General features: G+C 51.4%; 1 protein-coding gene across 12 annotated transcripts in view; it reads right to left on the bottom strand.

Annotated features, from left to right (window-relative positions):
- Positions 1-12,825: 12,825 nt before the first annotated feature.
- EBF3 (EBF transcription factor 3) overlaps positions 12,826-20,187 on the bottom strand; it is a 119,481-nt gene continuing 112,119 nt past the window's right edge. For 2 of the 12 annotated variants that reach the window (XM_042238472.2, XM_027960587.3), the window contains exons 12-17: positions 20,176-20,187; positions 19,425-19,602; positions 18,209-18,397; positions 17,618-17,707; positions 16,553-16,665; positions 12,826-15,474 (exon numbers count right to left, since the gene is read on the bottom strand). The exon at positions 20,176-20,187 is cut by the window's right edge and continues 54 nt beyond it. In XM_042238472.2, coding sequence (XP_042094406.1) covers positions 15,457-15,474; positions 16,553-16,665; positions 17,618-17,707; positions 18,209-18,397; positions 19,425-19,602; positions 20,176-20,187 — 600 coding nt within the window. In that variant the 3' untranslated portion in view covers positions 12,826-15,456. Of the gene's footprint in view, positions 15,475-16,552; positions 16,666-17,617; positions 17,816-18,208; positions 18,398-19,424; positions 19,603-20,175 lie in introns of all 12 variants that reach the window. The other 10 variants (XM_027960585.3, XM_027960584.3, XM_027960589.3 and 7 more) reach the window with 7 other exon arrangements.

Consider the following 20,187-nt stretch of genomic DNA (forward strand, 5'->3'; position numbering starts at 1 on the left):
TAAATCACTAATCTACTTTCCATCCACGTGATTTTACCTGTGCTGGGCATTTCCTACAAATGGAAACACACAACACATTTTTTTGTGACTGGCTTCTTAGCACAGTGTATGTGTTCAAAGTTTGTGTTGTAGTGTGACTTAGGGCTTCATTCCCTTTATGCCTGAATAATACTGCATTGTATGAATATACCAAATGTTTAAATCCATCCATAATGGAATTGGGTTATTTAAACCTTTTGGCTCTTATGAATAATGCTGCTAGAAATGTTCACGTGAAACTTTTTGCATGTCTTTTCATTTCTCTTGGGTGTGTCACTAGGAGTGGAAACACTGGTGACTCTATTTTTAACCATTTCAGAAACCTCTGGACTGTTTAACGTGGCTGCACCATCTTATATCCCCACCAACAGTAGGTAAGCGTTCTCATTTCTCTCCATTCTCATCAACACTTGTTATTGTCTGATGTTTTCATTATCGCTATCCCAGTGGGTGTGAAGTGGAAGCTTACTGTGGGTCTGACTTGCATTCCCCTGATGACTGGTGGGACTGAGCATCTTTTCATGTGTTTATTGGCCATCTGTATATTGTCTTTAAATACAGTCTATTTTAAGTGTCTATTCAGATCATTTGCCTATTTTTAAACTGAGTGATTTGTCTTTATATGACTTTGCAACCCCATGAACAATAGCCCGCCAGGCTCCTCTGTCCATGGGATTCTGAAGGCAAGAATACTGGGGTGGGTTGTCATGTCCTTCTCCAGGGGATCTTCCTGACCCAGGGATCAAACTCAAGCAGGTCTCTGGCATTGCAGGCAGATTCTTTACCATTTGAGCTACTTGGGAAGCCCCTTATTATTTGTAAATGTTTGTAATCAAATTGCCAACATCCGTTGGAGAGAATTCCAGAAAAACATCCACTTCTGCATCATTAGCTATGCTAAAGCCTTTGACTGTGTGGATCGGGTCGCAACAAACTGGAACATTCTTAAAGGGATGGGAATACCAGACCACCTTACCTGCCTCCTGAGAAATCTGTATGCAGGTCAAGAAATAACAGTTAGAACCAGACACGGAACAATGGACTGGTTCCAAACTGGGAAAGGAGTACTTCAAGGCTGTATATTGTCACCCTGCTTATTTAACTTCTATGCAGAGGACATCATGTGAAATGCTGGACTGGATGAAGCCACAAGCTGGAACCAAGATTGCAGGGAGAAATACCAATAACCTCAGATACACAGATGACACCACCCTTATGGCAGAAAGCAAAGAATAGGAACTAAAGAGTCTTTTGATTAAAGTGAAAGAGGAGAGAGAAAAAGTTAACTTAAAACTCAACATTTAAAAAACTTAGATCGTGGCATCTGGTCACATCACTTCATGTCAAATAGATGGGAAAACAATGGAAACACTGACAGACTTTGGGGAGGGGGCAAAATCACTGCAGATGGTGACTGCAGCCATGAAATTAAAAGACGCTTGCTCCTTGGAAGAAAAACTATGACCAACCTAGACAGCATATTAAAAAGCAGAGACATTACTTTGCTGACAAAGTTCCATATAGTCAAAGCTATGGTTTTTCCAGTGGTCATGTATGGATGTGAGAGTTGGACCATAAACAAAGCTGAGTGCCGAAGAATTGATGCTTTTGAACTGTGGTGTTGGAGAAGGCTCTTGAGAGTCCCTTGGACTGCAAGGAGATCCAACCAGTTCTTTCTAAAGGAAATCAGTCCTGATATTCATTGGAAGGACTGACACTGAAGCTAAAGCTCCACTACTTTGGCCGTGTGATGAGAAGAGCTGACTCATTTGAAAAGACCCTGATGCTGGGAAAAATTGAAGGCAGGAGGAGAAGGGGACGACAGAGGATGAGATGATTGGATGGCATCACCGGCTCAATGGACATGAGTTTGAGTAAGCTCTGGGAGTTGGTGATGGACAGGGAAGCCGGGTGGGCTGCAGTCCATGGGGTCACAAAGAGTCAGACACGACTGAGTGACTAAAATGTTCTTTGTATAGTCTGAATACAAGTCCCTGATCAGATACATGATTTTCAAGTAGTTTCCCCCATTGGTTGTCTGTTTGCTTTCTTGATACTGTCTTTTGAAACAGGCACTTTTAGTTTTGGTGAAGTCCAGTGTATCTGTGTGTCCTTTGGGGCCTCATGCTTTTGGTCTCCCATCTAAGGTGCGTCACGTCTGTTGTGTCTTGTACAATAGCCAGTGTCACCTCCAGTGTCAAATATGTTTTCTTCTAAGAGTTCTATAGTTTCAGCTCTTACATTTGGGTCTTTGATCCACTTTGGCTTAATGTGTGTCTGTGGGGTGAGGTCGGAGTCCACTTTCGTTCTTGCACTTTGTGGCTTTCCTGTTGACCGTTTGTTGAAGAGACTATTCATTTTGCATTGAGTGGTCTTGGCACCCATTTGAAAATCAGATGGCCATAGACATGCAGGGTCATTTTTGACTGTGTTCCGTCGCTCCATAAGTCTGTCCTGTGCCAGCACCATGCTGCCCTTTTCTTTGTTTTTGGCTGTGCTGGGTCTTTGTAGCCGCACAGACGTTTCTCTCGTTGCGATGAGTGGGGGCTACTCTCTGCGGTGTGCGGGCTTCTCGTTGCGGCGGCTCCTCTTGTGCTGGAGCACAGGCTCGAGGGTGTGTGGGCTTCAGTAGCCGCAGTGCCTGGGCTCTGAGGCACAGGATCAGGAGCCGTGGTGCACGGGCTTAGCTGCTCGAGGCTTGTGGGATCTTCCCAGACCAGGAACCAACGCATGCCTCCCACACTAGCAGGTGAATTCTTTATCACTGAGCCACCAGAGACACTATCTTGATTTCGGTTTTTATGTAGTAAGTTCTGAAATAGGAAAGTGGGAATCCTCCAACATTGTCCTTTGGCAAGATGGTTGGCTGTTTTCCGTCCGTGTAATCAGTACCGTGTGAACTTTAGGATCCGCTGTCAGTTTCTACAAAGAAGCCAGCTGTATTCCGATGGGGACTGCATTGAATCTGTAGGTCAATCAGGGGGATTGTCGTGTTAACAGTATTGCCCAATCCATGGATTGGATGCTTTCCATTTTTTTTTTTTAATTTCTTTCAGTGATAAAGATGTTTAATATGTCATTTTTAAGGCATCTGGAGTGCTCTGGACAGCTGAGCTTTCCAGAGTGCCTGCCCCCTCAACTCCCTGTACAGAACAAGTTCTCTGCCCTTCTGTGGAACTGACGCAGCCATAGAGAAGGAACCCAAGGAGTCAGATGGGAGGGGGGCTGGGAGTCAGTTTGTTTTAACTTTTAAATGCCCTCCTGCAGGACCCACTCTTACCACCCACGTAGGCAGATGGCTTCTCATCACTCCATCTTACTGCCGCTTCCATGCGGAGGTCCAGGGTGTTCTCTTGGCTTTAACGCTGCCTCTTCCGACCATCCCTGAAACTATTCCTCTCTCTCTTGCTGCTGGGGATTCGTCATTTCTTAGGGTCACTTCGTTTGCCAGGCGCGTGTCTGTGCACTCAGCACAGCTCTTGGCAAAGCCCAGCCCCCCACTGTGCTGCAGCCTCACCTTTGCCACAGACCAGGGAACCACGCACGTGGGCGGCTTCTCACATTTATATTCCATGAGATTATCTGCCTAGTCTTGTTGTAACACTTTGATTACTATGACCGCATAAGAAATTATTTGCATAGTGTTATGGACTAAACGTTTGTCCCCCAGAATTCATTTGATGAAGCCCTAACCCTCAATGTGATGGTATTTGGAGTGGGGACTGAGATTTCACCAAATCTCTAGATAATTTTCCTTATCCCTGAAGAAGGAAATGGCAACCCACTCCAGTACTCTTGCCTGGAAAATTTCATGGACAAAGGAGCCTGGTGGGCTACAGTCCGTGGGGTCACAAAGAGTTGGACATGACTGAACGACTTCATTTTCTTCTTTCTTTCTAGATAATTTTAGGGAGAATTGGCATCTTTTCAGTATGTAGCTTTCCAATCCATGAATATGGTATTTTCATTTATTAATGTTTTCAAAAATTCCTGTCAGTGAGCTTATGGCTTCCTGTGCAGACATCTTCATTACTTTGACCTTCTTTTTAGCTTTTGATACTTTTACAAAATTGTAAACTGCATTTTAAAATGCCATTAGCTACTTATCATTGTTACAGAAACATGATTGTGAATTGACCTGGTGTTCATCAGTCTTGCTAAATCATTTCTCAAAGTAAATACTTTGAAAGTTCTTTTGGATGTTTTATAATACTAATTTGAAAGTAATGTTTTTCCCTAATTTGGTCAGTAATTCTTTGGATGCAAACAATAGAAGTTCCTCCGGGGAAGTTCCAGTCAAAGGGAAGTTGGTATTGGGCCCGCCGGGTGCTGGGAAAGCCAGGGAGGGTGTCCAGCTGGGCTTGGTGGGGCCTCCCTCAGCCCCAGGGCCTTTGAACCTGCAGCCACAGGCTCCGCCCCCGTGCCCCACCCCCACCCTGTGCTCCCGGCAGGGGGCCTGCTTCCCGGTCTCTGGTCCCTGCCTCCATGTTAGCCTTGCTCTGCGTCCACATGGCCTTGCAGCTCCAGCACCCCCGCTCCTCTGGCCTCAGTGTCCAGGACGACCGGCTGGGCACCGGACTGGGGCCCCTGCCTCCCCAGGACCCTGGGCAGCACACATTTCCTATGGGACCCTGCATGTCTGGCAGAAAACTTGGAAAGCTGCATGTCACGTGTACACGTTCACCTCCCAAATATGCCTGCTAATGCTATAATTCTAATATTTTTTCTACATATATGTTTCTCCTTCTCGCTACATAGAAATTTACAAATTTGAATGCAGGCAGCTGCGAGAGCCGGCGCACTAAGCGCAGGCGGCTGCGGGAGCCGGCGCACTAAGCGCAGGCGGCTGCGGGAGGAGCTGCCGCAGGTCTGAGGTCGGGGCAGCGGCCTAGAGTGCCAGGCTGCGACAGCACAGGAACGGCCGAGAGGAGCTACCCTGTGTCCGAGGTCAGGGGTGGCAGCCAAGAGGAGCTACCCCACGTCCGAGGTCAGTGGCGGCGGGGAGGAGCTATCCTGCATCAGAGATCAGGGGCAGTGGCCAGGAGAAGCCACCTTGCGCCCGAGGCCAGGGGCGGTGACCTTGAGGAGCCACCCCGAGCCCGAGGCCAAGGGCGGCAGCTGAGAGGAGGCACCTCGCGCCCGAGGCCAGGGCCGGTGGCCGGGAGGAGCATCTCGAGGAGCGGTGGCTGCGCAGGCACAGGAGGGCCTAGAGGAGCTATCCCACTTTGAAGGTCAGGAACGGGGCGGTAAGAAGATACCCCTCGTCCAAGGTAAGGAGCAGTGGCTGTGCTTTGCTGGAGCAGCTGTGAAGAGATACCCCACACCCAAGGTAAGAGAAACCCAAGTAAGATGGTAGGTGCTGCAAGAGGGCATCAGAGGGCAGACACACTGAAACCATACTCACAGAAAACTAGTCAATCTAATCACACTGGGACCACAGCCTTGTCTAACTCAATGAAACCAAGCCATGCCTGCGGGGCAACCCAAGACAGGCAGGTCATGGTGGAGAGGTCTGACAGAGCGTGGTCCACTGGAGAAGGGAATGGCAAGCCACTTCAGTATTCTTGCCTTGAGAACCCCATGAACAGTATGAAAAGGCAAAATGATAGGATACCGAAAGAGGAACTCCCCAGGTCATTAGGTGCCCAATATGCTACTGGAGATCAGTGGAGAAATAACTCGAGAAAGAATGAAGGGATGGAGCCAAAGCAAAAACAATAGCCAGTTGTGGATGTGACTGGTGATAGAAGCAAGATCTGATGCTGTAAAGAGCAATATTGCATAGGAACCTGGAATGTCAGGTCCATGAATCAAGGCAAATTGGAAGTGGTCAAACAAGAGATGGCAAGGGTGAACGTCGACATTCTAGGAATCAGCAAACTAAAATGGACTGGAATGGGTGAATTTAACTCAGATGACCGTTATATCTACTACTGTGGGCAGGAATCCCTCAGAAATGGAGTAGCCATCATGGTCAACAAAAGAGTCCGAAATGCAGTACTTGGATGCAATCTCAAAAACGACAGAATGATCTCTGTTCGTCTCCAAGGCAAACCATTCAATATCACAGTTATCCAAGTCTATGCCCCAACCAGTAATGCTGAAGAACTGAAGTTGAACGGTTTTATGAAGACCTACAAGACCTTTTAGAACTAACACCCAAAAAAGAAGGCCTTTTCATTATAGGGGACTGGAATGCAAAAGTAGGAAGTCAAGAAACACCTGGAGTAACAGGCAAATTTGGCCTTGGAATGCAGAATGAAGCAGGGCAAAGACTAATAGAGTTTTGCCAAGAAAATGCACTGGTCATAGCTAACACCCTCTTCCAACAACACAAGAGAAGCCTCTACACGTGGGCATCACCAGATGGTGGTGATGGTCAACAGATGGTCAACACCAAAATCAGATTGATTATATTCTTTGCAGCCAAAGATGGAGAAGCTCTATATAGTCAGCAAAAGCAAGACCAGGAGCTGACTGTGGCTCAGATCATGAACTCCTTATTACCAAATTCAGACTTAAATTGAAGAAAGTAGGGAAAACTGCTAGACCATTCAGGAATGACCTAAATCAAATCCCTTATGATTATACAGTGGAAGTGAGAAATAGATTTAAGGGCCTAGATCTGATAGATAGAGTGCCTGATGAACTATGGAATGAGGTTCGTGACATTGTACAGGAGACAGGGATCAAGATCATCCCCATGGAAAAGAAATGCAAAAAAGCAAAATGGCTGTCTGGGGAGGCCTTACAAATAGCTGTGAAAAGAAGAGAGGCGAAAAGCAAAGGAGAAAAGGAAAGATAGAAGCGTCTAAATGCAGAGTTCCAAAGAATAGCGAGGAGAGATAAGAAAGCCTTCCTCAGCGATCAGTGCAAAGAAATAGAGGAAAACAACAGAATGGGAAAGACTAGAGATCTCTTCAAGAAAATTAGAGATACCAAGGGAACATTTCATGCAAAGATGGGTTTGATAAAGGACAGAAATGGTATGGACCTAACAGAAGCAGAAGATATTAAGAGGTGGCAAGAATACATGGAAGAACTGTACAAAAAAGATCTTCACAACCAAGATAATCATGATGATGTGATCACTAATCTAGAGCCAGACATCTTGGAAAGTGAAGTCAATTGGGCCTTAGAAAGCATCACTACGAACAAAGCTAGGGGAGGTGATGGAATTCCAGTTGAGCTGTTTCAAATCCTGAAAGATGATGCTGTGAAAGTGCTGCCCTCAATATGCCAGCAAATTGGGAAAACTCAGCAGTGGTCACAGGACTGGAAAAGGTCAGTTTTCATTCCAATCCCAAAGAAAGGCAATGCCAAAGAATGCTCAAATTACCACACAATTGCACTCCTCTCACACGCTAGTAAAGTAATGCTCAAAATTCTCCAAGCCAGGCTTCAGCAATACGTGAACCGTGAACTTCCAGATGTTCAAGCTGGTTTTACAAAAGGCAGAGGGAATGAGAGATCAAATTGCCAACATCCGCTGGATCATGGAAAAAGCAAGAGAGTTCCAGAAAAACATCTATTTCTGCTTTATTGACTATGCCAAAGCCTTTGACTGTGTGGATCACAATAAACTGTGGAAAATTCTGAAAGAGATGGGACTACCAGACCACCTGATCTGCCTCTTGAGAAATCTGTATGCAGGTCAGGAAGCAATAGTTAGAACTGGACATGGAACAATAGACTGGTTCCAAATAGGAAAGGAGTACGTCAAGGCTGTATATTGTCACCCTGCTTATTTAACTTCTATGCAGAGTACATCATGAGAAATGCTGGACTGGAAGAAACACAAGTTGGAATCAAGATTGCTGGGAGAAATATCAATCACCTCAGATATGCAGATGACACCACCCTTATGGCAGAAAGTGAAGAGGAACTAAAAGCCTCTTGATGAAAGTGAAAGAGGAGAGCAAAAAAGTTGGCTTGAGGCTCAACATTCAGAAAACGAAGATCATGGCATCCGGTCCCATCACTTCATAGGAAATAGATGGGGAAACAGTGGAAACAGTGTCAGACTTTATTTTTGGGGGCTCCAGAATCACTGCAGATGGTGATTGCAGCCATGAAATTAAAAGACGCTTACTCCTTGGAAGAAAAGTTATGACCAACCTAGATAGTATATTCAAAAGCAGAGACATTACTTTGCCGACTAAGGTCCGTCTAGTCAAGGCTATGGTTTTCCTGTGGTCATGTATGGATGTGAGAGTTGGACGGTGAAGAAGGCTGAGCGCCAAAGAATTGATGCTTTTGAACTGTGTTGGAGAAGACTCTTGAGAGTCCCTTGGACTGCAAGGAAATCCAACCAGTCCATTCTGAAGGAGATCAGCCCTGGGATTTCTTTGGAAGGAATGATGCTGAAGCTGAAACTCCAGTACTTTGGCCACCTCATGTGAAGACTTGACTCATTGGAAAAGACTCTGATGCTGGGACGGATTGGGGGCAGGAGGAGAAGGGGACGACCGAGGATGAGATGGCTGGATGGCATCACGGACTTGATGGACATGAGTCTGGGTGAACTCCGGGAGATGGTGGTGAACAAGGAGGCCTGGTGTGCTGCGATTCATGGGGTCGCAAAGAGTCGGACACGACTGAGCGACTGAACTGAAGTGATTTACCATTTCATTAAATATACTTCAAAAACATGATCTTAATAGCTTAATAGAATATGCAGTATTACATTATATCGCCACACCATAATTCAACCAAGAATTTCTATTTTTAGATTTTTGGGTTCTTTCCAGTTTTTTTTTAAATAAATACAGCAGTGAGCAGTCTTGCACTTACTATCTTGTCTTATCTCTGCTAATTTCCTTAGGATTGATTCCTAGACGTGGAGTTAGTGGGTCAAAAGAATGAACATTGTCAGATCTCCTGATACAATGTCAAGTTTGTTTCTAGAAGGGCTGTACTTGTTTATTTTCCTTTCCACAACTCCAAGAATACCCGTTTCTCCATCGACGGGACTGAGTATTAGCTTTTACAAGAAATCTTTTCTAATTTAATAGGTGAAAAAAAGTTGATCTCACTATTTTAATGTGCTATGCATTTTTAAGTGAGGTTGGATATATTTTCCAAACTTGCTAATCACTTGTTCCCTTGTGAGCTGTGAATTTGCCCATTTTTCTCCAGAATGTCCATCTAGTCTTACTGATTCAAAAAAGCTCATTGTACACTGAGAATATAAATCCTTTGTTGCGGGACCCTTTCTCGCTCCCATGGTAGCTGCAGCCGCACGTCAGCCTGCTGGTTGTAGAAGGAGGCAGTGATGAGCGCGGTCCTTGGAAGCAGGCGCGAGAGGGACGCCCCGCCATCAGGTGCATGGGTGGGGGTCCACGGCCACTGTGAGCACAGCGGTGGGTGGGGGTGAGGGGCCTGGGGTGCCCAGGCGTCCCGTGTCTCCAGCTGTGTGCGTCCACATGTGGGCCCGAGAAGGGCGGGGATGGCGTGCTCGGGAGCCCTGCTCTGGCGGCCTCCTGGGTGTTGAAGGCCCAAGTTTTGAGTCAGGAGCCAGTGACACGGGTCGTGCCCTGGGCCCCGGCTGAACGGGCCAGTTTCCGTGTGGCAGCCTGTCCATGCGCCCCCGAGGCGCATGTCCTCCTGATGCGCCCGAAGAGAAGTGTGGTGGTTCTCACTCCATCCGGAGGACCATGCGCTCTTGTTAATCCTGAAGGTCTCTACAGCCTAAATCAGCAGAAAGAGGTCGGGGGGAGGGTTTAGAGACTGGAGACTGTTCAACACCTGGCCTTGGTCCTTCCAGCTTGGTGACCTTGGGCTGGTCACCTGCCCTCTCTGGACCGCAGTGTTGTCACCCGAGAGAGCAGAACGAGACTCAGTGAAGAGCGCCGGTCGCTGGCGGGAGCAGGGCCAGGCGTCCCCCGACCCTCCGGTGCACCTGTGGGTGAGGCACCGCGCTCCCCTGGGGTTAGAAGAGGTGGTTTCTGAGGAATTTGAGTCAAAAATGATGTTCACATCCCTCCTGAAGTAGTGCCTACCCGGCCCCATCCTTCCAGGGCCCACACAAAGTCCCCCATGCCCAGGGGCATCCTGCAGCCTCAGCCAGGTGCCCTTGATGCCAGCAGTGGGGAGGGAGGGAAGCGCGGCCTTGCCTCCCCCTCGAAAAACCCAGAGTCCTTCCAGGGCCACAGGAGCTCCCCTGGGAGGCCGGGGCGGCAGCTGTGGACGGCTCCCTGGGTGAACGCCCCGCACCCCCGGGCAGGCTTTCCCCGGGAGTGAGCGGCCTGGGCCAAGCTAGAAGGCCTGGCATGTCTGCTCTCCACCCTCCAGTGTAAGGAAAGCTCTTGGGTACAGGGCCCGCAGGCCACAGGGGGCTCCTCACAGGCTGGCCCAGAGCAGACACAGGGCCGGACGGGGACGGGCCCGCACTCCCTGTGGCCCCAGGAGAACGCGGCCCTGTTGGCTGCCGTCAAAGGCCCACGACTGCCTGAGCGCCATACGTGCGGGTTCCGTTAGGTCTTTCTCAGCACGGGAACCATGGAAAGTTCAGAATGAGCCTGGAAACCACTGTGGCTTCCGCCCAGGACCACGGGCGTCCCAGGGTTGAGCCTCCACTGAGCTGTCGGGGGTCCACCTTGGCCAAACCAGGGCGGTGGGGAGACCGGGCCCCAGTCCACCCGGGTCAGGAGCCGCTAGCGCTCGTCCCCAGGCCCGGGGCCTACCGCGTGTGCCTGAGGCTCCCCAGCCCCGCATCAGCAGCCACTCCCTGTGAAACGCACAGCCCTGCACTGGGAATGACAAATGACCAAAAAATCAATTTGTAATCTGATTGGAGGTTTTTGATTTCCTCTGATGAGTTTAAATTTCATTAAAAGCAACCTTATTCCAACATAAAAGGAACCCTTGAAGGGTAAAGCGGGGATTGTCTCAGTGCGCCTAGAGCGGCCGGCCCTTTGTGTGATTTGCTCATCGCATTAATTGTGAGGGCCAGGCCTGGCGGCCCCCCCGCCGGTGTCCGTTGGCAGCTGCGCGGTTATCAGGGCCTGGGATCGGCCGGGCTGGCCCGGAGCACAAGGACTCACATTCAAAACCCGCTCTTGGGCATATTGACACTCGAGTTATCAACAGCTCTTATTATCTGCCGGGCGGGAGTGCGCGGCTCGTGGGGACAGAAGGAGCCACAGACTGCCGCCGCGGCCGCCCGCATCCCCCCCCCCCCACCACCCCAGCATCCTCTTAATTGTGTGTATTCTCTGGAAAAAGTGATCATCGAAGCCTCTTGTCTTGATGAGAAATTGACATTTTCTGAGGACTGCTCGGGTGCCGAGCGGGGAGATAAGGCCCGAGTTGTTTTAGAGGAGGGCGGGCGTTCCTTCCTTTCAGGGCCCTCTTTATTGCTCCTGTTGACCCACTTGATGAGTATGGATTTCATGAGGTCTTTTTCAGCATCTGAACTATAAAAGGTTCAGAATGACACCACCCCTTATAGACAAAAGATAACCTTGCCCTTTGAATATATCGATTCTTTATTAACTAGGCTGTTTAATGCAATGAAATGAGGCATTAGATTGAAGCCCATTTCAAGTGCTTTGAATAATCTTTAAAAGCTTGGAAGACCCTGGAAGGCGGCCTGACAATAATTGGCACACATTTGGAGAGAATGCAGCTCTCAGTTCGGATTCAGAACACAAACATGAAGTAATTTCCCTCCCCCAGGTCGCCAGACCCCAGCAGGCAGCTCCGGGAGGCGGCCCCTAGCCCACCCCTGAGCAGGCATCCCTGGCACCAGCTCAGAGCCAGGGGGTGATGTCGTCCCCAGCACACGGCAGAGCGGCTGCCTGCAGCCTGTGCCCCATGAGCCCCCTTCTTTGCTGTCTCTTTAAGGCTGAAACAAGAACGCAGTCAAAGGAACCTGATTGTCATTGACAGGTTAAAAAAAAAAAAAGGTATTCACAAGTTTCTTTATGTTTTGAATAATTGTTCCCTGTTTTGCTCGGCAGAACAAGTAATTAAGATGACATTTGTGAGCACTAATTTGGATCACACTTACGTGTATGTGTTGGAGAGCTGCAAGCCAAAACATGCAAAGCCAGCCTTTCATTGAGGAGAAAATGAAGAATGCAGAATGAGATGGAGCCGGGGCACCCAAGACGCACAGGAGCCAAACAGGGCTGCGAAAATCAGAACCCTGGTGCTGCCGAACGCCTCATCACTGCCCGCGCCTTTGGCTGCCCCGGCGTGCGGCCTGGTGGCAGGGCAGTACACGGGGTCTGCACACCTTGACGTGAGCCTGGCCTTGATGCCAGTCCCCTCGGTCAGGGCTCAGGGTGCCCTGGTGTCTGCCCACAGCGCCTCGAGCTGGACCTTGTCCCAGCCTGATGACAGGGACAGAGGAGCTCGTGTCCCGAGTGGCCAGAGCCCTGGCTCTCCACTGCCAGGCCTCCAATTCAGGAGCAGGGGCTGAGGTCAGAGGGCTTGGGCCGGGGGCAGGGGTGACCAAGCCCCCACGAGCCTCGAGGCTGTCTATGGGCCACCATGGCCCTGGGTCCCACCCAGCCACACTCAGATGTTCCAGGGGGCATGTGGCCTGCAGACTGCCAGCCCTGGGACCAGCGCCATCTGCACCCCAGCAGGAACCTCTCTGTGCAGCTCAGATGAGCATCTGAGGGCAGATAGCCTTGGAGAAGGCTCCTGTACGAACTGTTCTTATCTTGGCCGAGAGCGCTCTGGAATCCAGGGTACGCAAACGACCCCCAACCCAATGTCAGCACTGCATGTTGAGCCAGCCGTTCTAACAATCAAAACAGATCGAGTTACCCAAAGTGAAATTCACAGACAAGAAATACTTTAATTAAATATCGTGTAAAATGAACATTTTATACAGTTAAATATCTGAAAAAAAAGTACAGATAAAACAATCTTATTGTAGGGTCTTCAACAGTAAAATCTACCATTTAGTGGAGTGCTTGGTTTTGAGACGATGACGCCGTGAGGGCGACTAGGTACTCTAAGACCCAAACCAAGTACGGGGTGAGCAAACTCACAAATGTCCCCAATGTGTACACAGGAGCTCATTTTTAGGTCAAACCCTTACATATACAAAATAAAACGGAGGCAGGTGAGTTCCAAAGTGACTCCTCAGGCCGGTCACGGGGCCAGAGTGTGACCGCTAGCCTCCAGGATATTCCGATTCCTCCATTTAGTCCCACAAATGAACACTTTCAAGTCTGGAATGGTTTTGGTCTCTCTCAAGAGAAATTTAAGAAGTCCCTCCTTTTTGTTTTAGATTTGACTTCTGCTGCAAAGTGTTGGCTGTGCTGTGTCCGAAAAGGGAAAAGAAAACGCCCCTCCTGGTCTCACCGCGGGTTTGGCACTAACAGGGACAGTGTCGGAAGGAGGTCATTCCAGCTCAGAAAGTACAGACAGTGGCTGCTGGGGTCTGACCACAGGAAAGGTATTGTTAAAAGGGAATTCTGGACAAGGGGTGGTTGTGGGTCCCCTGGGGCCTCTGAGTCTGGGGTGGGCTCAGGAGGACGCAGGACACAGCAGACCCAGATGCAGAGAGCAGTGACAGGCTCATGGGGCTTGTGCTTGCGTGTGTGTGCTTGTGTGTGTGCACGATTGTGTGTGTGTGTGTGTGTGTGTCACTGTAAATCTCCAAATGAAATCTCGATCAACAATCGTGGTGTAAGCCTGTGAGAAGACAGCACAAAGGTTCTTTAAAGAAGTCCACTTTTAAGGCATCGGAGAAGTCAATGTGGCAAACATTTTAATTAAAACATCAGAAGTAAATTTTATTTTAAACTTTAGGCCTCTGAATTTTTCCAGTAAACACGGTTCAGCTATGTGGCAAAGTCATGGGTGGCAGCTAAAATGACTTTTTACATTCTACAAAAAAAAAATAATGAGGAAAGAAGGACGCCGCCCCAGACGGTGTCGCCTCTCCGTGGCCGTCCCACATGCACGGGCTCTGCCGGGACTCGTCGCAGCCGGGTGGCACCGTTTCAGTTTGACTATACAACAAACTTTTTTTTTTTCTTCAAAAGTATTTGTTCAGATAACTTAAAAAATAATATAAAAATAAACAATGAATTTGACTTTTCCTCAAAATTAAAAAAAAAAAAGGACGGAAAGTCTAAACAATAGCAAATTCTGGAAGTACAAATGAAATGCAAGGACGCTGGTTCATTGAACAGAACGGATCACACAGACAGTTCTTGGCTGAATGCTCTTCCAGCATCACACACCAGGCCATGATTGAAAACCAACACAGACAAGGAAACAGAACCAAGAGCGGCAGGAAAAGCAATGTACAAAATCTCGAAGATAAATACAATATTTATAATTGATATGTTACAAAATAAAGTCCCTTAGCAACAGCAAGTGTTCATGGGAAAGTAAGTGTTGGATGGAGACCATTTTATTCCTTATAAGACGCATAAGGAATAAAACTTTTTTTTTTCTCTCTCTAAATATTTAAGTGGATCTGAAAAAAATTCAAGACAAGTGTATAAATATTTAGCTACAACTTTGGCAAAATCACAAAAGTCTACAATTTTATAACCACATACAAAACACATCAGGGAAGGACCTAGAAGTCAAAAGGACAACTTCTGGAACAAGAAACATGGATCTCACAGTAGCCTAAGAATGCAATAGTATACAGTGCTAGCAAAAGGCGAAAAAAATGTCGCAGACCACACTTGCTCAACAGGAAGCTCTAGCAGTGGGGAATATTTTAACCAACAGACAGTAGCATTTTTTTTTTTTCTCTGTCAGTGTGCTTGTTGAAGGCAAGAGAATTCAATATCAAAGTTACAATTTCTAACTACAATAAGTTACAAAGTTTCATTTCATTAAGATGAAGTTAAGCAATGATAAACCCTCCCTCCCCCCACCCTGCCACCCCAGTTCTCCTAACCATATATTCTCCTTTCTTCCAGTTTGATGGCTCAGACCTCCTTGGCCCCCTTTTGTCACCACAAAAAAATATTTCACATTATAGAGATACACAACCATTGTGAATCTAAGTATGAGTACAGAAAAATGTCTGGAGGCGTTTTTCCTCAGTGTTTTATGATCATCAAAATGGTGCATTCACAAAGTTTCTCCCAACACATAGCAAGTACTAGACACAGCCAAGACGGAGTCAGAAACTTTATACAAAATAGGCGTCGCTTTGTTTTCCTTATTCTTCAGGACTGAGAAATGTGAAAATATGAGAAAAGTTCAGTTAGGAAAATGGAATTGTTCATGAAGGAGGAGGTTGTTTGCTTGTTGATTCTTAATAGTTTAAATAAAATCTTTAAACAAAGTCTCTTGTAGCATTTCGGCCGCTGCTGACGCACTGAAGACACCGTCCCGTCAGCACCTCGTGTGTCCTGACGTGTCCCCTGAAGTCCATCCTTGGACACTGCTTGGCGGCAGGTAACAGCGCCCCTCACATGGGCGGGACTACCAGCCCAGACATAGCTGCAAGAGAGAGGGGGCAGGTCAGGGGCACCCCTCACCAGGCGCGGGGGGCCTCCCTGGGCTTCGGTCAACGGGACAGTGGCTTTGCACAGCCCTCCACTAACCAGCCGTGGGCTCGGTTAAGGGCACCTACTTCATGGGGTGGGGGTGCACGTGGGGACAGACCCCCCCCAGGCTCCTCTCCTCAAAGACCTCACGTGGCAAAGGGAAAGGCTTCTGGCCTTCTGCGTGCGAAGGGGCTACCGCCCACACACCTCGGTGGCTGGCTTCTGACAGACAGAGGCCCGGGCCCCCCGAGGCCACCTCTGTCGACAGAGGCGCGCCAACCCGGCCACTCCTGTGATGCCAGCCGTGGCTGGATCTTGGGCCGGGGGGCAGCCGGGCCCCACTCTCACTCCCTACGTGGACTGGGCATGCCTCGGGCTCCCCTCTGCTCTCAGCCCCTGCCCTGGACCTGCTGCTGACCGCTCCGTATCGTAATGGTGAGTCGCGGGCTGGCCAAGATCAAAGCCACCACAGCCCACCTAGTTTGCAATCTCGGGCCCAAGGGCCCTGAAAAGACAGAAGTCACGGCTCCACGTGTAGGGAGCGTGTCCTTTCTCTTCTTGGAACAGAGAGAGAACTTGTGCTGAGATGCCAAGTGCAAGGATGCTTCCCAGTGAACTCCTGGTGCAAAGGTACTTTAAAACCTTTTAACTTTAGTGTTAATTTTTGTCAAGAGTGATTATTCTCATTAATTTATGTATCACATATTAATACATTTGGTCCATGTAGTGATGGGAGCTTCAATTTCTCAGTTCATTAATTTCAACAATATTAATTTATCTCCGACTCACCGTTACAACTTCATGGTTTGGAAGGCCTGTGTGTGTACACACGGCTTATGCGGTGCCACCGCTCGGTGGGCCCTGGTGCCACATGGACGGCGGGGAGGGCCACGCACCCGGCCACCTGCCCCTTCGCCCCTGTGCTCTGGGGACCGCGGCCGGCTCACAGGCCAGTCGGTGGCCCTTCGGGGCTGGGCGACCCTCTCACACTAACAGGTGTGGTGCAGACAATTATTTCAAATCACGGATACCTTTCCAGTTCCTTTTTTGAGCATTAGTTCATCAAAGTGAAATATGCCACCGACTTCACAAAAGGGCCAGTTTGTCTTCTCCACGGTAGCGTCCTCAGCACCCAGCAGAGAGCCTGGCACATAGTAGGCGCTCAGTAAATACTGGTTGAATGGGTTCAGTTTTTTTTTTAAAGGAGTAACTGGATTTGGTTTTCACCGGGAGGAGCATATACCAAAGGAGGTGTCTGAGAGAGGCCAGGTGGCGGCCACTCAATCTCGGGGCCTGTGGGCCTCAGTCACTCACCAGGAGCCGCGTGCAAGCTCATGAGGCCTGGGGGCCCGCACACGGCCCCGCCTGCCACTGCCCAGAGGGCCCCGGCACTGGGCAGGCACTGCACGGCCCCGTCTGCAGGCACCCGTGCCAGGCGGGGCCTCCCGCGGCCCTTCGGCGGGCCCTGCTCCCTCTGGAGTCTTTGAGAGCAGTCGCCCGAGAGACCAACTCCTGTCCAGCGCTGGCTCAGGCACAGCCCCGGGTCTCCAAGAACAGCACGGCCCGGGGGCCCTGCGGTCCGTTAGACCGGGATGAGAATCAAGGCTGGGGACCGCACGGGCAGGCCCAGGTCAGACAGGGGCTGCAGGCAGCACTGCGGCCCGCCACCCAGGCCTAAGGCTGTCCCGCGGGCAAGGGAGGCTGCCGGCTCAGCAGGGCAGAACGTGGGCCCTCCGGCCACCACGGCGGCCTGTTTGCTTTCCCTGTGGTTTTCCACTCCCTGCGGGCATGGGCTGCTTCTACCACGAGGACAGGGACGTCGTCTCAGAAAGATGGGGAAATGGGTTTTACCAACCAAGAGGAAGCCTCTGCTTGCGGGGGCTGATCAAGCGGGGGGTCATTCCTAGGCACACCCAGTGGGGGTGGGGGCTGTGTCGCCTGGTGGGGACGAAGGAGAGCATGCAGTGCCCAGGGCTGCCCTGCCAGGGGCCCCAGGCGGGCCGAGGGGCAGGCCAGAGCTCCCGCCCCCAGGGAGAGACCCGCAGGGCCCCGGGGGGCCGCCCAGGCCGCAGCGTGGGGCCGGCGCGCGCCCTCACCTTGCAGTCCGTTCCCGTTGGCGCTGGTGCAGGAAGGAGGAGGGGAGGCTTGGGGCCGGACCACGGGCGCGAAGGCGCTCTTTTGTTTCACTGCAGAGATGACATTGGCAGGTGAGAATGAGAAAATGCCGTGTGTACTGCTACAGTTTGAAGGGAGGGTGACCGAAGAGGCTGCCATGGTGGGGCTGGACGGCACTACTGTAACAAAGCAAACATGTCAGGACGCGCGACGCGGCCGCGGCCACGCGACAGAGGCTCCGGGCCGGGCCTGGAGCCTCGGGCCACAGAGCAAGCATGAGATGTCTCTGGCTCGGCCACTCTCGGGACAACAGGCATCATCTAACGCTTGCGTGGACTTTGGGTTCCAATTGGGCAGCCCCGGTTTGGTGCCGATTCAGTTTGGGTTTCGCCGTGTGACCCCGCGGGGCCCGCTTCCGGCCCGCTTCCGGCGGCCACGCGGACGCCCAGCCTCCAGAGCCACCCTTCCTTGTGTTCCAGCAGCTCACACCACAGAACATCCAAGCAACGCACACACGTGACTGCAGCGCATATGAATCTGTGTGATGACGTGTGACAAAAACAGACACTTACTGCCGTAGGGAGAGTTAGCGGAGGAGCCATTAAGGAATCCAGGCGAGCCCGGGACCCCTAGGTTGGCCATGGCGCCACTTCCGTATCCATTCATGCTAGTGCTGACTGTGCTGTAATTGGACTGCTGGGGAGTACTGCTCGGCGCGTATCCTCGCGGGGACACGCTGCTCGTGTTGCGACTGTAGCCGACTGTTGGACCCCCACCCCGGCCAAAAACAACGTTATTATCAGGGAGAGACACTGGGGGGGGGGGCATTCCCCGCAAACCTCCATCGCCTATCAACCACTACAAAACGACCGTTCGCGTTCCTCCAGCCCCAGCGCCTCTCGCCAGCTCTGACGACCTTTGCCACGCCAAGCCCTGCCTGAGCATCCTGGCCCCGGCCCGTCTCCAGCGGCCTCAGCAGCCGGCCTGCACGCACACACGCTTCGATCTAACCTTCGGTTGCTTTCACGTCTCTCTGTAGAAGCGATTAGCCACAGCGAGATTCCTGGGCTGCACCCCACCCCAGCACTGGGGGAACTTCCAGCCTTGGGCTGCCCACCCCACGCTAGCTGAACTTCCAGCCTCTGCAGGCCCTTCAAGTGCCACGGCTGACAAGGAGAGCTTATGGGTGGCCGTAACTCCCCAGGAAAGGCCGTTTTGGGGTCTCTGTGGCTACGGTTGCTATTTCTGTTGGCATGGAGGGTGGGACGAGGGGTGGGGAGCCCAAGCCTCGCTCCCCTCTCAGGCAGGAGGGGTCCGTCACGCCCCTCCAGGATGCGGGTGAATGGGGGCCAGGCAGCTGGTCAGGAGGTCTGTTCTGACACGACAGCCTGCGAAGAGTTGAGACTCAGGGGCCGCAGACAGACATGGTGCAGGGGGGGAGTGGGCACTCCGCCCCACAAACTCCTTCCAAGCTCAGGAACCAATCCCCGCACCGTGCGGCGCATCCAGGCGGGGCCCCCGGCTCCCTGCGCCACAGCCATCCTACGGCTCCTCCCAGCCCTCCCGGGGAAGCACAGCCACTTAAGGACCGGCTCCAGGAGATGTCTAGCAAAGCCCGGCAAGCTGTGTGGCAGTAGCTGCTGCCTCGGTTTCTGGCTTGTCTGAGCAGCCCCTGCCAGGGGCCTCTCTGAGCGGAGCTGCCGAGCCCGGGGCACTGCCCCCGACCCCGCCGGGCCCCGGCGGGCACCCCATCTGGGCATCCAGGGCAGGGGGCCCCGCGCGGCGTACCTTGGTCGTTGGCTTGTGACGTCTCTGAGACGTTGACCGCTAGCTGGCTGCTGAACGAGTTGACGCCCATCATGCCCGTGTGTGCGGGGGTGTTGCCCAGGGTGGGGATCTGGTTGTGGTTGCGAGGGACGCTGTACAACGCCTCGGCAATGTCAGCCGCCCGCTTCAGGATGATCTCCTGGGGCAGGAGGGGCCCGTCACGGCCAGGCCAAGCCGACCCCGCCCCCACCCCGGGAGCACAGTCCCAGCCCCTCCACCGGGCCTTGCTGGGCAACCAGTGAAAGCGTCCCACCATCCCTCAGTCCACACTGGAACAGAAGGGAACGTCTAAACAGCAAAGAACCTCCCTCGGGAGAACGGCTGAATACCCCATCCATCCCGTTCTGCTCTCAGAGCCCGAAGACCCCCAGGCACGCATCGGGCTGGGCAGCATGAGAGGTCCTGGGTTCAGAGTCAGAGAAACAAGTCCACGCCCAGAGGGACCGGCCTGTCTGCCCCCAGAGGCCACTGGACAGACTGCGAGGTGGGTTCCCTGGAGCAAGCCCTCCTGCCTCTGCTTCCCGGCACGGATGGTCATTTCCTCTCTGGGCGCTCGGCAAGAGGATCCGAATGGGCAGAGGCCCCCCAACCCCATCAGACGCCTGAGAGGACGCGTGTGCCCAGGAAGCCCATGCCAGACCCAAGCCAGCTGGGCTTCCAAGGTCAAGGCCATCCCGGGGCGGCTAGCCGCAGGGGAAGCGCCGCAGCCTACCTGGTTGTTGTG

The sequence above is a fragment of the Ovis aries genome, chromosome 22, assembly GCF_016772045.2.
Source record: "Ovis aries strain OAR_USU_Benz2616 breed Rambouillet chromosome 22, ARS-UI_Ramb_v3.0, whole genome shotgun sequence".
NCBI classification, from domain to species: Eukaryota; Metazoa; Chordata; class Mammalia; order Artiodactyla; family Bovidae; genus Ovis; species Ovis aries.